At 42.5% G+C, this 16,540-nt stretch overlaps 1 protein-coding gene across 1 annotated transcript in view; it reads left to right on the top strand.

The window, feature by feature from the left end:
• Window positions 1–15,685, top strand: part of FOXK1 (forkhead box K1) — a 66,213-nt gene extending 50,528 nt beyond the window's left edge. The window contains 5 exon segments of the mRNA XM_032767795.2: window positions 1,687–1,880; window positions 3,500–3,666; window positions 4,261–4,536; window positions 7,401–7,625; window positions 9,879–15,685. Coding sequence (XP_032623686.1) covers window positions 1,687–1,880; window positions 3,500–3,666; window positions 4,261–4,536; window positions 7,401–7,625; window positions 9,879–10,096 — 1,080 coding nt within the window. The 3' untranslated portion in view covers window positions 10,097–15,685.
• The last annotated feature ends 855 nt before the right edge of the window (window positions 15,686–16,540 follow it).

Below are 16,540 nucleotides of genomic sequence, written 5' to 3'. Positions count from 1 at the left end.
CACTTAAACTTTTTGTTTGTGGGCAGTGTTTTGTAAAGGCTATTCTATGGAAACATTCCACGTGGCTCAGGGGCCTCTGGTTTTCTAAGGCCCATCCTTACGACTCTTGTTACCCACCATGCCTGCATCTCTAGACACATCTTTGACATGACTGTCATCACCATTTTCATTTCCTTCCATGCCCTTGTTGCCAGCAGCCACTTCATCAATCTCATCACCCCATACCTATCTCTCTTCAGATCTTCCTTGACCCCTGAAAAATCTTGGCTATGTCCAGTTATTTAGGAAAAGGATGCTCTACAGACCTCTCCCTTTGCAATTTGACCACTTCAGCATGGCTGTCTACAATTCTGTTCTCTCCCCGCTTTTAATCACAGTAACCCTCATGCCCTCTCCGACTATTGCTTTCCTTTCCCAGAGTATGGTCACTCTACTATAGATACCATCATGGAGCACGAAGGGTCCGAAAACCACAAGCTGACCCCTTGTGTCGCACGTCTGTGCATTTAGCATACTACTGGGAAATCTCACCGGCTTCTCTGTACAATTTGTTCATAGCTGATGATGCTATATCGGACTTGGATATTCAGCTACTTGAGTGTTGCTTTTAATGTGTCAGTAGCCAGGGCTTCAGCCACACTCACCCTTTCCCAGTGCCACACCTTTGAACTAGGTGTTGTCACTTCCAGGCACACAACACTGATGTATTGAAGAGTCACGGGCAGCTGCTGATTCCACTATCCATAGCATGGCTGGTCACACTTGACAGTATAATCAGAATAAGTACTTTCTGCCTGCCCAGTTTTCCCCTGCCCTACCAGTTGGTTATGAAATTCTTCACTTCCCACCTTACCCTGCTCCACAGTGTCACTGTACATTGTTAACCAGCTGCTGCATTGTACTGCAGAGACTGCTGCATTTCAGTGGTGGGTGAAGTGGTCTCTATATGTCCCTTCCTTCCCTACCAGCAGCGTTGTAAGGCTCTGTTTGTTTGTAAAGCACATCTGTTGGTCTTTGAAAGCTGCTAGAGAAGCAAAAAAATGAAAGAAGAGGAATTAGAAATGATAGTTTATATAGATGGGTAATAGCTACAGCACCCTACAGTGCTAGGTCTGTGTCAGACAGCTAATGGGTCCCTCCCAATATCTAGTCAGTCTAAAAAAATTCACTGGCTTGCTTTATGATCATTGTGGTGTGGTGTGGCCTCTAGTGGTTCATGTTCGCACATGTGATCAGTTTGCTGGTAGGCAGTGCAGCCGAGCCTGGCAGTTTTCCACTTGAAAACAAAAAGGCCATTTTTGAAGTGTGTTCTAGATGTTTTACAATACACATCTCTTTTGTTTATGCTTTTCCAAAGCCCCCACTTCCATATCTTGCAGTGGAAGAGCTACTGCCCTCACTGGTTGTTTCTAAGGGGCAGGTAACAGTACAGTGCCTCGCAAACCTTTCTTCCTCCATAGTTAATGGAAACTCTGTATTTGTAACTTATTTAGCCAGATTTTTTTTTTTCTTATCACTTCCATTCCCCTTGTGAGTCTTTGGTAGCTGGGTAGCTTGTTGCTGTTTGTGGCAGAGATTCTGAAGGGGATGGATGTTACTCTTCTGGTCTGTGAAATCTAGTTTGTCTGTCTGTCTTTGGTGTTTCCACATTGCATAATAATCAACTCATTCCTCTCCTTCCTGCAGAACTCCATTCGGCACAACCTCTCCTTGAACCGTTACTTTATCAAAGTTCCACGCTCCCAGGAGGAGCCCGGAAAGGGCTCCTTTTGGCGAATCGACCCTGCCTCAGAAGCCAAGCTAGTTGAACAGGCATTCCGAAAAAGGAGACAGAGGGGGGTGTCCTGTTTTCGAACCCCCTTTGGGCCCCTCTCCTCCAGGTAAGTTCGGGTCCCTTTTTAGTTTTTGTTCTAAATCTGTGTAACTGTCATTTCATAGTGATGCAGAACTGTTCTCACAGGAGTAAGTGGCTTTCTGTGCAAAGCCCTGCTGTTCATTTCTGAAGAGCTGGATCCACATGTGGATTAGGTCATAGGAGAAATCACTTGTGGTATTTAAACTAGTCTCTTTCAGAGACCATCACATCATTTGACGTGATTGTCAGCAATGGAGTTGAAGGGATGCACTATGGGACTAAATGAAACTGCCTCAGCCAATGGTATGGGTGTGGAGGAGAAGTTTAGCACAGAGCTAGTGCAGTGTACCCTTTTGCTCTTGCAGGGATCAAATTTTGTTTAAAAGTGGGTGAAAATAAGGGAAAATTAATAATAAAAAGGTGGCATCCACAATAGGGGGTGTGTGAGAGAAGGATATTGTTTGTTGAATGTTAAAGAAAATGTGAGTCCCGTAGATAAGTTTTGTTTTATAGAAGAGGTGTGGGTGTGTGTGTGTGTGGTGGGTTTTTCTGTTTTGTTGTTTTTTTTGGGTTAAAATGAATGAAAATAAAGTCAGGATCCCTCACAATTCAATGATATCTAGTTAATATATTCGGTGAGATCCTATAGCTAAACATCACACCTAGTGAGAATAGTGTTAGAAATAACTTAAAAGACCCAGGAATTAGAAATCCATAAACCTCTCTGCTAAAATATTTCTGCTAGGCTGCAAGTCCAGTGTACTGACAAGGGGGATTCTAGGAGTGACTTAAACTCTTTGTCACTTTGGCTAGCTGGGTTTGGGAGTGTTATGGTGGTGATTGCTTGAGGATTCAGTGTTCTTTGTACTCTTAAACTTTTCTAATGACTCTGTCCAGAGCGTCGAAGTGTTCTCATTTAAGTCTGGTTACTTTCCCTGGTCAGAAGGGAAATGCAGTGCTTGTAGCTGTTCCCTGGGTTTATGAACAGTGGCTCTCTTAAATGGTGTTTGTACTCTTGGGAATTCCCCAACCTTTGTCATACTGACAACTTGAAGATCACACTTGCATGACAACATTGTATCTGCTATAATTGCAAATAGTCTGTGATTCCTGTTACTTAAAATTAGCAAAAAAATACCTTTCTGCAGTGTACTTTCTGCATTGGCAGCACTTAGTGGAGTTTCACTGTTTTTCTGTCTCTCAGGACAGAAATAGTGGGAGAGGAGCCTTGGAATCATCCCCCACCTAACAAAAGATCAGAAAAACTCCTCATATGAAACGTTTCAGGTTTTGTTTAAATTATAGCACGTACTAATCAAAGAACTGTCAAAAACAGGATGGAAAAACAAAAGCCAACCAACCAAAACCTGTTTTAAAAAAAAAAAATATTCATTTGAGTGTGCCCATTTAGATTCAGATTTCGCCCTACTAAGAGTGGCATTGCTGCAAAGATGCCATGCTTCTGGCTTTATTGGAGGAAGTAGGATGGTAGAAACAGCACAAGAATGGTTTCTTAGTGCTGTGGAAGAATAGAAGCTCTTCTATTGAGGCAGTAGATTTTGGAGATGCCCTTTGCTTCTCTGCTACTACTTTCTTGTCCAGCATGTATTCTTTTTACTCTGTTGGCACTGGTTTGTGTTTCAGGAGTGCCCCTGCCTCTCCTACTCATCCCGGCCTGCTGTCCCCTCACTCTAGTGGCCTACAGACTCCAGAGTGCCTGTCCAGGGAGGGCTCACCCATTCCACATGAACATGATTTTGCATCAAAGTTAGCCTCTGTTCCAGAGTATCGATATTCACAAAGTGCGCCTGGTATGTAGCCCCTGTTTTGCAGGAGTGTGTGTTCATTGTGGGAGGTGTTCTGTGTTTCAAATAAAGGCCTCATCTCTCCATACTTACCCTTTCCCAGCCTCCACTGGCTATATACCTTTAGACTGTCTCTTTCTTATTAACCTCAGCTTCATGGCGATGGAATAGGGGAGTGGAGGGAGTCAGTCTGAATGGGGATTTGGGTATGTCATCTCTCTTCTACAGCCACTTAGGTCGCTTGCTCTTTGGGGCTGCTGTCTGCATCCTGAGTTCCATGTGACCTGATAATTTAAAAAGCACTAAGCAGGGGTGGAGTTTTTCACTCGTATGCTGGGAAAGGTGAAACTGCTGGGTGGTGATGTTAGGTCTGTATGAACCCCATGACTGTGCAACCCATTTAAAACCCTGCAGTGTGTGTACACACATTGCATGCAAAAACTACACTCAAAATGTTTAGATTGCAAAAGTTGGGTAATACAAGATTGAATGTTGTCTGAATAACTTTAATTCTTTTCCAAATACTGCACTGCTCAACATTATGTATTAGAAATGTCTGAGTAAATGAGTGCTCTAATATGCGTATCTCTTCCATTTCAGGATCACCTGTCAGTGCCCAGCCGGTGATCATGGCAGTACCTCCCCGGCCATCCACCCTAGTGGCAAAGCCGGTAGCTTACATGCCAATAGTGACTTCTCAGCAGCCTTCTGGTCATGCAATCCATGTAGTGCAGCAGGCTCCCACTGTTACAATGGTCAGGGTTGTGACCTCCTCCTCAAGCTCCGCTAACGGATACATACTGACAAATCCAGGCCCAGCAGGCGGTGCTCATGAAGCAGCAGGAACAGTGTTGGATTTGGCTGGTGATCATCGAGGTAGTCTGTTTCATTTCCCTCCCTACTTGACAAAGGAAGATTTGTCTGGACTTGTAGGGTTTTTTTGCACACCTGTTGCACTCCCTGGGTGTTTAATCCTTGACAAAAGAGGTCAGTCATAAGATAAAATTTAAACTGGGTAAGAGCTTTTGCACTAGGTCTGCCTAGCAGTAAGCAGGAGAATTGAGCTCTGCGTGGCCTTTAGTTGTAAAAATCTAGCTAGAATTTTACTGGTGAGCAAAGCTGCATATATATGGCTGTGAATATTTATTCTAGTTCTGTGTCCACCTATAATGTGCTTGTGGACTGAGGCCCATTCTGATCAATTGGGTAAATTACCAAAAGGTATCTCTATCCCAGACAAAACTCCCACCATCCCAAGGTATGCTTTTCTGTTTTGAAAGCGAGCACAGAGAAGGCTGAAGCTGTTTGTTTCAAGGTGACATTAATGGTAATTGAGACATTGTCCTTTTTCTGTGGGTATATAAAATATATTCCAAGGTGGGGAAGGTGTAAGCCTCTGGAAATGAGTTTTGTAGAAGTGCATATAGTGTTTTGTGATTAGAAGATTCTGCAAAAGCCAAGTATTGTAAGGATCACTTTTATATCTTTCTAAACTGGCAACTCTGGCCTCAGTGGACTTAGAGAGCTAAACCCTGAAAATATTTAATGTTCTATAAAAGGATCATTCTCTGTCTGCTTTCATTCAGGCAGTAGCCCCTTTTCTGCAGCCCTTCTCATAATTGCATTATATTGTACAAATGTACGATAAGAACTGTGCGTTTCATTGGGTGTTTATGTGCAGAAGAGTGATTTATTTGCTTACAAGCTGGAATGGGGAGGGGAGGGAGAGACAAAGACCCTCCCCAATAGTAATATGGAACAGTCTCAGCATTTGCTTTGGTGTTGGCTTGCTTTTGACCACTTTCAAACTCCCCTGAATTTTTTGACCAGATCTCCTCTGTGCTTCTCCAGGCTTCCCAGCAGCAATCTCTGGGCTTGCCTGTAGCGGTACAGTAGTACAGCCTCAGCACTTCAGTGTAGATGCTACCTCTGCCGGCAGGAGGGGTTCTCATGTTGGCTAGGCAATCCACCTAGGTTAGTGGAAGAATTCTTCTGTCGTCCTACCACACTCTACACCGAGGGGTAGGTCAGTTTAACTGCGGTGCCGTAGGGTATGGATTTTTCACACCCCTGAGAGATGTAGCTAGGTCGACCTAACTTTTTAGTGTAGAGCAGGTTTCTGTCTCTCTGACCCTCTGCCATCCCTAGATCCTCCCCAGCTTCTGCATTCCCCAGCTCCACTCTTCATTCCTCTCCCTTCTCTCCCCAATTCTGCCATCTCCTTTTCCTTCTCTCATCCTGCCATCTCCCCCCCCCTTTGCCTTTCCTATGGTCTGCCTTAACCCTGCTCGCTCTCTTGTCTCTCCTAATCTGTCTCTCCCTACTTCCCCCACCACTCCTCTTTATGCCTTCTACCAGTCTGACACCCTGCCCGAGCTCTCCTCTCCTGTTCTACCAAGTCTCCCTTGTTTCTCTGATGTTAAGATGGGGAAGAGAAGGGGGATGCTGGGGTGGTAGTACTGGATCAGCTTCTTCACTTCCTGCCTGTCTGGGCAGGCATCGCTTCTTTTTCTCCTCCTCTAAGAGTTAGCTGGAGAGGTCAGGCAATGAGCTGAGTCAGCTGCAGAGAGAAATCTCAGTTGCAGCCTTTGGCTGGCCAGCAAAGGGACAGGGTTGCGTCTTGAAGCAAGAGGCTTCCTGGCAGCTTCTCCCTGCCTGTTGAGCAGCTCAGTTAAGGTGGGGGAGTGAGGAGGAAGGTTTTAAACACTGCTGCACTAAAACAGCAGCATCAGTCCAGGCACTGCCCCCTTTCTGCTGGTTCCTTCCTCTATCCTTCACAGCTAGTTGAAAGTTGTTGTGCACGAAGGCTGATTAAAATTAGAGGGGACTGCTTCCTCTCCACTCCCCTTTGATCTCACCCAAGTGTAGGCATGAAAGCAAGCTGTCCCTAACTCCACAAACACTGGGGCTGTTTGATATTGTTATGGTTCTTTCCCTGTTGTGTAGCTGAGGCTCAGGTGGTTGGTGTACAGGCAGGGAACTCTTGTGGCCTAGTTTTTCACTGACTGTATCCATGCCAAAGTAGTAACATGCAGATAAGGAAAAGAATGAGGGGGAGAACCTTTTTATGCCTCAGAATGACATTTTTTTTAACCTTGTTTTTTAGTTGGCCTGCTTGTGCCTTAGAGGAAGTCTGTACCTGACATTGGTAAATAGTTGTATCGATATTTGTGTGTTAGGTACAGTAAGAAAACTTGTGGAGTTACTGAAAAATCATGGCTGGGTATCTTGAATAATCATTCAGAATAACCATTTGTTCCTCATAGGTAAGTAACCCTTCCCCATTTTTAGATCGCTGATTGCAGTGTTCTTCCTCTAATGAGCTAGATGAGTGAAACACTGCCTTCTCGGTGCTGATCCGTTGTTTCAGTCGGCCCAAAGAAAGTGTTCCCTGGAGAGCCTGATCCTGCATAAAAATTTCTGGGTACTTCACATCTCCCAGGATCAGATCCATACCAGTCAGCCATGTCCTCAACCCCTTCTTATTTTGGAGCCCAAATGTGTTACTCTGATACTCTGTTGCACTGACCTGAGAAATGATGCTTCTCATTCCCATGAGCTATTGATTTGTAGGATTTATCAAACGCAAATGATATGGTTGTATCTGGATACTTCGGCTGTATGTGCTTGGGTATTTTCATTTTGTCTAATCTTGGGGGTATGTATTATTGCTAGCATATTAATGAAACTGAAGCCTGCTCATGGTGAATGATTCTCCTTTCTGTTTAATGTCCAAACAGGCATGGATGAGAAACCAACAATTGCGTTTGCCACAATACCCACTGCCAGTCGAGTCATCCAAACAGTTGCCAGTCAGATGGCTCAAGGTGTCCCAGGGCAAACTGTTACCATCCTTCAGCAGGCAACTCCAGTGACCATTGGACAACACCAACTGCCTGTTCGGGCAGTGACACAAAATGGGAAGCATGCCATCCCCACCAACAGCATCACCGGCAGTGCTTATGGTATGGCTTTCCTCTATGGCTGTGCACCCGATCAGCTGATGTCGTTTCACAGGCACTGCAAACTCTACAGTTATACTACACATAGCTCCTGACGTACAAGTTTTCCCATACATTCAGTTTGAAATGTGTGTGCAAGATGTGTATCGTGCAACATTTTGCACCACTAAATAAGAAAAGTTTTTTTTTCTCCCCCAGCTTTAGTGCTCTAAGTCCTTGCTCCATTCTTTCTCTTCCACCTCCAGTTCTGCTTATTTGCCTCTGTGGGGGAAAAAGCTCTGCCATCTTTAACAACATAGAACAATAGAACTGTAGGACTGGAAGGGACCTTGAGAGGTCTTCTAGTCCAGTCCCATGCACTCAAGACAAGTCTAAGTATTAGCTAGACCATCCCTGACGAGTGTTTGAACATTTTTAAGATCAGGTTAGACAATGACAGGGTAATGACTGGTGGTGGCAGAACCCTAGCACTTCGAGTTATTGCCTTCCCTTCTTGTGAAATCAGAAGAGTCCCAGCACCTCCACCCTGACTCTTACAGGCCGTCAGAGCGGAAGACTTTGTCTGGATTTGTGTTGGCTTTGTTACAGCGTTTTTTGGGTTGTCCTATGAGTGATTTTTTTTTGTTTTAGTCCACTGCTGGATGAAGGCTTCCCACCACTTTCTTTAATTAAAACCTTTCCTATCAAAGTTCTACCTAGTTTACATTTTTCCATTACTGGACAAGGTAAATGAGTAGTTGTAATGACTTAGAGATATAAAACTGCTAAATAAGAATAAACGGAGCTGATATTATCCTGCAGTAGCATGAGATTGATGCAGGGTAGGACATTTGATTGCTAATTATTGTTCATTTATGTTTAAGGCACTCGAAATCACTAAAATTTGTCTTATTCTTTTTTGTAATCAGATGTGATTAGAATCCTTCCGATGACACCACAGCTTTCCAGTTTAAGTGATGCTAGATTCTCTCTGCAGAAGATGCAGAGCTTGTATCTTTCTGACGCAGTGCACTGTGTGCAGCTGAAAAACATAGTTTCTTCCCTTAGGCTGTCTCGGTTTTTAACATTTGTTTCCCAGTCTGGGGTTTTCTCCTCTTAGAAAACCGACATGGCTTTTCTGAATAGTGGTCAGCGGGTTTCTCTCATCCAGCCCTGACAGTCATCTTTTCTCATCCTCTTGACCTTACCGGTGCATGGCATTCTTCTCAATTGCCTGGTGTAGTTTACTGGACTCTGAAGGACATTGTTCTGCTTCCATTACTACTTATCCCTGTGCTCCTTTTTTGTGCTGCTAGCAGTGGACACTCCTGTATTGTTGACTCTTACCATGTTGATGTCCCTCACGGTTTGCCCGTCTTTATCACTATGAAGCTATTTTACACTTTTGCTAAGGTATAAGCATATTCTGTTGCTGTGACTTTAAGCTGAAGTAATTTCTACTCAGTAACAGAACTCTTGAGACTTTGTAAACTGAAAGTAGGGTTACCTTATTTCCCATTTCTTTACTATTGTGAGAGTTTTTGTCTAGTTCTTGAAGAACAGGGCTAGGAGCCAGGAACTCCTGGGTTCTATCTCAGCTCTGACAGGGACTCCCTCTGTGGCCTGAGGTAAGTCATTTAACCTCTTTGCCTCAGTTTCTCACCTGTAAAATCGATATAATACTCATCTGCCTCCCACATTAATATTCTGGTTGTAATCCAGTTCCCAGTAGACAGGGCATTGGCTTTCTTGTTGGCAATCGTAGTAGAGGCGCCCAGCTCTGAATGGGCCATGGAGACTAAACTACCCACATGCGCCTAGCAGTGGTCCATCCAGGTCAGGCTTAAGGCATGCTGGTATGGCAGCTTGGGAGAAGCTTTTGATTGTGGTGCTCTGTGCAGTAAGTACTGAGCTTCAGTCTCATAGTCCATGGATGCAGAATTTTTCAGTTATGGGTTAGGGATTAAAACACAAGAGTAGGAGCTTTCCCAGCTGGAGACAATTCCTTAACTCATTGGTGTTAAGATTTATTTATGAAATGATGTGTAAAGCATTTTGAGAACTTTCAATGGAAGGTGCTAGGGAAGAGCAAGAATTAATGCTCTTAAATTCACATAGGAGTTAAATTCAGAAAGTTAGTTAATGTTTGTAAAGCACATCTGAAGATGACAGTTGCATATCTCCAGTATAATTTACTTCTGTCTTTTTCTAGACCTGCAAATGTTGTTGTTTAGATTTTTCGCTGAATTAACTTTTTTTTTCTCTCCCACTTCCCAGCTCTCACAAATCCGCTACAGCTCCTTGCAGCCCAGGCTAGCTCATCCACTCCCGTTGTGGTCAGCCGGATATGCGAGGCAGCAACTGAAGACCATGCAGCACCCTTGGGTGAGCCAGATGTAAAAAAACCCCGGATGGAAGAGTCCAGCGGAGCAGTCCAGGCTCAAACTGGAGTCATCACATCCACAGCGCCGCAAGGACAGGCAACCAGTGAATGACGAATCGGTGGGAGGATAGTAGGAATGTAGGTGGGGCAGCGGCATGAGCCTCGAAAGCAGTTTTCAAAGAAAAGAAAAACCATAACTGTAACAGTTTGAAATTTAGAGAATTACGAGCTCTTTTTAAAATTATATTTTAAAGGGCAGGTCAACAACAGTTCTTAGAATCTCGAGGTGCCAAAAAGAGAGAGAAAAAATCCTCCCAACTACCTGTACCTGGAACTCAGTTCTGCCTTTACTTATGGGATATTTTCCCTCTTTTTAGATTAAAAAAAAAAAAAAAAAATACAGACAACTGATTGTATGACTGCTGGGATTTTTTTTTTTTTAAATCTCCTTCCCTTTGGGATGGGAGTTACAGTTCAGCATCTAAAGGAATATATCACACACACATCTGCTCTCTGGGAAGAAGGCTGATCATCTCTGATGCTTTGCTATTCTGCCTCTTGGAGCTTCAAAACATACGACCATTGAAAAGGGCCACCCAAGAAGATTTAGAAGGATGGGTGCAGCTTCTCGTAGGAACAGCATTAAAGTAACATGATACCAAACTGGGGGGAAAGGCAGATTTTTTTTTTTTTTAACAAACCCACCCCTGCAAAACATCCATATATCCATGTTTGTTTATATGGGGATTTGGGAGGGGGAGCTACCAGGCTCAACCAGATGGATCTTCAAAATGTGGTTTCTGTCCATTCCCTTTGAGGGAAAGTGAGAAGATGGACGAGCAGCATTAATCTATTTCTTTTAAAGAAAAGAAAAAAAAAACAAAAAGGGGTGGGTTGTACTCACACTGATTTCTCACAGTTATTCATCATCCACTTCTGAATTCACAGCAGAAAATCATAGTGACTGAACATGTGAGAAAAGGGCATCTTTGAAAGGTTCTGTATATATTTGGTTTTCTAGTTGTTCATATGTCCCCCTGCTTCTGGGGCAGTATGGTTTATTCATAACATCCTAGATTGAAACTACCATCACCTTTCCTGTGAACCCAAGGGGCATATGGTTAGCCTTCTGCATCAGTGGTTGTGTCAGTCCTTTCTGGCAGTACGACTCTCTGGCCTGAAGACCAAATGTCTTAAGGTCAACAGTCCAGCACCAGATTGAAACTTGGAAGTGGATTTCAGCAGGTTTCCCATGGTGTGAAGCTGAGACAGTGAGTGTAAATTTCAGGGGTGAGGGGCAGTGGGGATTAAAGACAGTATTTGAGAATGAATTTCATAAACTAATGCAAACCAAAAGAACAGAGGCCTCACATTTTCTACATGAAAACTGGCAACTGCTGTTTTTAAAACAGGATTTTGAGGTATTCCTTTGCTCCCCACCCCATCCCTCCCAATGATATAGTTAGACAAAGGACCAGGAGTCAGTTGCATTTGGGACTGGCCAGTAGTCAAGATAATTTCCTTTTAAACATATATATGTTTTAATTCAGCAGTTGGATAAAATCATGTTCTTTTCATAATGTACTAAAAAGTTCAGTGCAGAACCAGTAACCCTACAGATTTCTGAGACACCTGAAGCAGTTGGGGAGCAGATGCTGTGCAGGATCACCCTCTTTCAGCCTCCAATTAATCAGTTGTTAGTTTTTACAGTACAACCCCTTCTGCTATCTTCTGTCTAAACACCAAAGACATTTCTTAACTTAAAGATCCTGATAACTTTGGAAATGAGAAAAGTAAGCTAGCAATGATGGAGCATGTGTCTTTCTAGGGATCTGTCTGTCCTTTCTGCTTCCACTGATGTAGTGCAGTGTTGTCATCTTGCTGTTAAATCCAAACTGACAATGCTGTTATGGAGCAGAGTGCAGTGAGCAGCAAGCTCAGTGTGGAACTTTTAATGGGACGGATTTCCCCAAGATAGAGCAAATGAGACCATTCATATGCTGTACCCTTGGCAGTTCACGGCTGTTAAAGAGCAAAGCAGAGCTGATTCATTTCTTCTAGCATCTTAGGGAGGAGACAAATGTAGTAGTAATGGCTAACTGCAAACAGGCGACACTACTTCTCTTCTAGGTTTCCTTTCTCTTTGCCAAGTCCTATTCCCTGTGACTGAGATCCACTTTCTGTATGAAAGCTGAGCAAAAACAAATTTCTCAGTTTCCAAAAGAGGAGAAAATTCCTGGGGGACATGCTTTAGAGTTACACCTTTAGAGGAACAGATAGCCTTGAAGACAGCAATGCATCTACAGCTTGACCATTCTAATTTATCTGTACGTTAGTGGCAGTGAGTGGACAGATTCTCTGGATTTTAGTGCATTGAATTGATTTCTGAAATCTGGTGGCGGCTGTTGTAATTTGCCTAATAGTTGCAGTCGGCCAATCAGCAACTTTGCACCTATTCTTGGTGGCTAAGTCTGGGTTTTTGACAGTAGTCAGCTGATGTAATGGTTGCTCAAAGCCATGATGCTAAGAGGAGACTATTAGCAGAGACTCAGAAATAGGGCACGGTGATGAGAGTGCAGCACAATTTGTTTGTGCCCCTACAGCCAGTCAGTAACATCAGGTGAATGGTACTTTGAATTTCAGCAAACCCTCAGAAAGAAGTACGAGGCTGGGAATCCTTTGTTTAAGGCAGGCTTTTTAAGTCTTGTAACAGGTCAGGTGAGTAAATGCTGGATGACTGACAAATGAAAAATATCGTTTGGGTTGCTTCTCCTTGAAAATGTGCATAAATAGGACTATACCCTAAGCTGTCTTAAATCATAGATCCATTGAAATCAATGGAGACTGTAGACTTACTGCAGGTGAGTGTTTCCACAGATCAGTTGCTGGGTTATAGATTATAGAATTTAAAGTGGACATATTTGCTCCTCCAGCATTCAGGGCGGTGTAATGTTTTCCAGACTCTCCTTTGTGGCTCAGAACACCCGCTGGCCCAGTTGCTAGTTGAAGATAATCGAATGTACTTATCACCAGTTGCAAGTGGAACCAGTGAACCTGTAAAACCCCAGAATCTTTAGTTTATCCAAGTAGCGTTTTCTGCCTCATCCCTCACCAGTCTGGTGCATTCACCTTCCATTCTAGGAAGCAGCCATGCCACTTATGAATTAACCCTTCTTTGCCAGCCTTTTAGTTGGCGCTTGGCTAGTGTTGGATTCACACTAGGAAAAATAGCACTTTTTACCCCAAATCCTGTAGAGCTTATGGAAAAGTGTTCTCCTTCCTTATTTGCAGCAGCTGATAAGAGTATTTATACCTACTGTCAGGCCTCTTGAGTGGTTCTCTAGCATGCTGCCAGTTCTAGAAAGCTGCTCAGCTAAAACACTGCAGTTACTAATGAAAATTCCTCTGCAGAATTTCCTCTTAAAAAGGGCATATTATAGGTATTGGCGATTGAAACAACCTAATATGTTATCTAATCCATCCTTGCCAAGGCAAGATTGTTGCAAAGCCAGAAGCAAGTTTTCTTCCCTGTTACATGCTTTTCCAACCCTTTAAAAGTAAGTAAGTAAAAAGGGAAACTTAAATGCATGAGTAAGATAAATTTGTCATGTTTACACACACTAAAAACTAAGTTTAGGAAAATATCCAGCTTTGTTAAAACAAACCGTATTGGATTGGAATAACCATCTATTAAAATCCAGTTTGTAAACAAACTTAAGAAATCAGGAACAAAAATAGTCATTTCCATCACGTCCCTATCTGTGTCTGCTGTTCAGTTAGTGGTGATAAAGTTATGCACCATTCCATGCTTGCAACTTCATAGCTATAATTTCTAAATTACATATGTATTGACAACCTAAATTCTTGTAGTGGTGATCCTCTCTCTTGCTGTCTTTTCCCCTTCGTGTTGCTAATCATAGTCCACACTCAGCTGATGGGGTATAACCAATATGGAGGAAATGAGTTGTGGTGGTGTTGGTTATTGGAATGCAAAACTTGGCCTGGAAGTGTTTGGTGATAAGATGGACTGAACCCATATCTGAGTTTGAGGCTTATTGACTCTTCTTTTCTAGTTTAAAGTGATTTTATTGGAGAGTATTTTCCCTGCGCACTCCAACTGATGCTGTATTGAAAACAACGATGCTCTATCTTTTCTTTTAACAACCTTCCCTTTTGGGGCAGTTTGTTGCTAGTGACTGTCAGAACCAGGCCTAATCTCATGAATTCTTCTACATTTTCGCACCAAATCTCTGTTGCTTTTCAGATGACCATGATTACTGTGCTGTCCCTTGGCTTCAGCAAGTATCCTTGGAGATGGAATCCAGTGCAACTCAAAGGTCATTTGAATTATAAGTGGCCATTTCATTGTCTCCCTCAGTCTGTCTATGTGAAGGTGCTCCTACATTCTGGCGTACTTGACTGTGACCTCCTATACTTGGGTTACCTTTGCAGAATAATATTGAATATGTTTTAGTGATTGACTTGAAACTAAGAAAATGTTATCCCCAAAGAATTCCCAGGAATCATACAAAAAACTGTATCTGCCTTTTAAACTCCCCTTTCTATTTGAAAATGGGAGTTACTAATTTTTGTGTAAGTTGCAACATTAAAAAAAATTAAATGAATTTTTCTGTTGAAACTTTTTAAAAGTCTGTTTGCATTTCAGCCCGTTTTTTCTTGTTTCTTCCAGTTGCTAGTTAAGTCACACCACACGTTCTACACAGGGTATTAGTATTAGAGAGGCTTTCTCTCTCGGGTATTTATAAATGATTATGGAAACAGCTGGGATAAGGATACAGAGTAAGGTCTTCAACTAAAGGAACATTTAAGTTTGATTATCTGAAACTCCCAATTGTCCAGAACAGGGTCATATCCCCCTTCATCTATTAACTGTATTGAAAAAACCCTTGATGGTTTTCCCCAAAACTTCAATTATCTGAAATTATTGAGCATCTCTCACAATATTTGACTAATGGAGGTTGTACTATACTTTTTTTTTGTAAGTTCCTTTTATCTGCTATAACCCATAGCTTGGGATAATCTAAAACTGAAAAAAAAATTAAATCTAGTGACTTTTCAGTGTTTCCTTTTTGCATTTTTCTGAGCTTAGACAATGATGAGAGATGAATCAGTTTTACTTTGATTTCTAGGCAGTTTATAGCTCCTTTCACTAATGCACTACTAGTGTGATGCCTGGGTTGCAAACACTGCAAGGGATTGTTCTTGGTTTTATTCCACTGGAATTATTTTAAATTCACGTTTCTCTTGATCTTGGCTTTGTAAAAGCGTATTTGTAAAAGCAAAATGCCCATATTGGGGTGAATTTGATCTGATATAGGGACCCTTTCAAAGTGTTGTCAATTTGGTCTGATTCAGTGATAGCCCATCATGCTGCCCATATGTGGTAGCAAAATTCATGGCTCTAGCTCAGTCCATTTTTCTGGGCCAGAGAGCCTGGGTGAGCTGCAGGGGGCAGCATGTTTAGTCTTTGGTGAAGACAGAGCGCTTACATTGAACGCTGCGCAACACAAGGCTGGGAGAAGACTAAATGATAACACATTTGGGAACCACAGGCTCTGAGGGGGACTTGGACAGGGATCATGTTGATCAGCTTATAATAAAATTCTGCCATGTTTCAATTTTTTGTCTTTTAGAAATTAGCTGCCAGTTACTACATTAGCTAATAAACTACTGAATATGAGTAGCATCTGTTAATTTGATTTTTGCATGTACCCCAATTAGATGCTTGACTCCTCAATGCATGTATAGAGTGACCTAGAGAGACAACTGCAATTCAGAGTCTGCTTCCACAACCCTTTTTTCTTTATTTTACTATTTCATTATTAGATCATTTTAAGGTTGGGGACTCAAATCTACCGAAGTGAGAGCTGCTGACCTTAACTGGCATGTAGTATAATGTGGAACATTGTTCGCTAGGTCAACTGGACATGTTCAGGCTGGAGCTATAGCGTTACCTCTGAGTTCATGGGAGTTTTTTTCCCCAAGGAGACCCTTAGCACCGTTGATGTACTGTAGCATGTACCTGAATATTAGAATGCGAGGAAAATGGAAGAAAAGAACTTTCTGCCATAGCTATGTGCATGGAAGTTGGATGGCAGATGTAGTGAAAGGAATTAAATTATAAATAGATCAGGTTTTAACTTTTGCCTATTTTTCTTTGTGACCAGAAGCTGCTCATTTAAACCCAGCCCTGTGTTTGAATGATTACATCCTCAGGTGGGGATTGTTCACATCTTTGTCTGATATGCAGTGTCCCAGGCAACAAACTATGCTGGATAGTTGGGAGTTGCAGCATAGGGAATTGTAAAGGTTCTGACAGTGTCGATTGTGCAGATGGACTCTACCTTGTCCCTCTCTGCTGAGCTGTTCTGGCTTGCGGTGTGATGAGCAGGAAGCAGTGTTGGGTACCTTGGCCAGCTTTAGAAATGCTTAAGCCATGCCTTGGCTTGTTTAATCAAATAGTGGCTTCAGTTCTATGTGCAGCTTTACATTAGATACACACACACACACACACACATACATACATACATACATA

Source organism: Chelonoidis abingdonii, chromosome 9 (genome assembly GCF_003597395.2).
Source record: "Chelonoidis abingdonii isolate Lonesome George chromosome 9, CheloAbing_2.0, whole genome shotgun sequence".
NCBI lineage: Eukaryota > Metazoa > Chordata > Testudines > Testudinidae > Chelonoidis > Chelonoidis abingdonii.
This window is presented reverse-complemented; position numbering and strand designations above follow the sequence as displayed.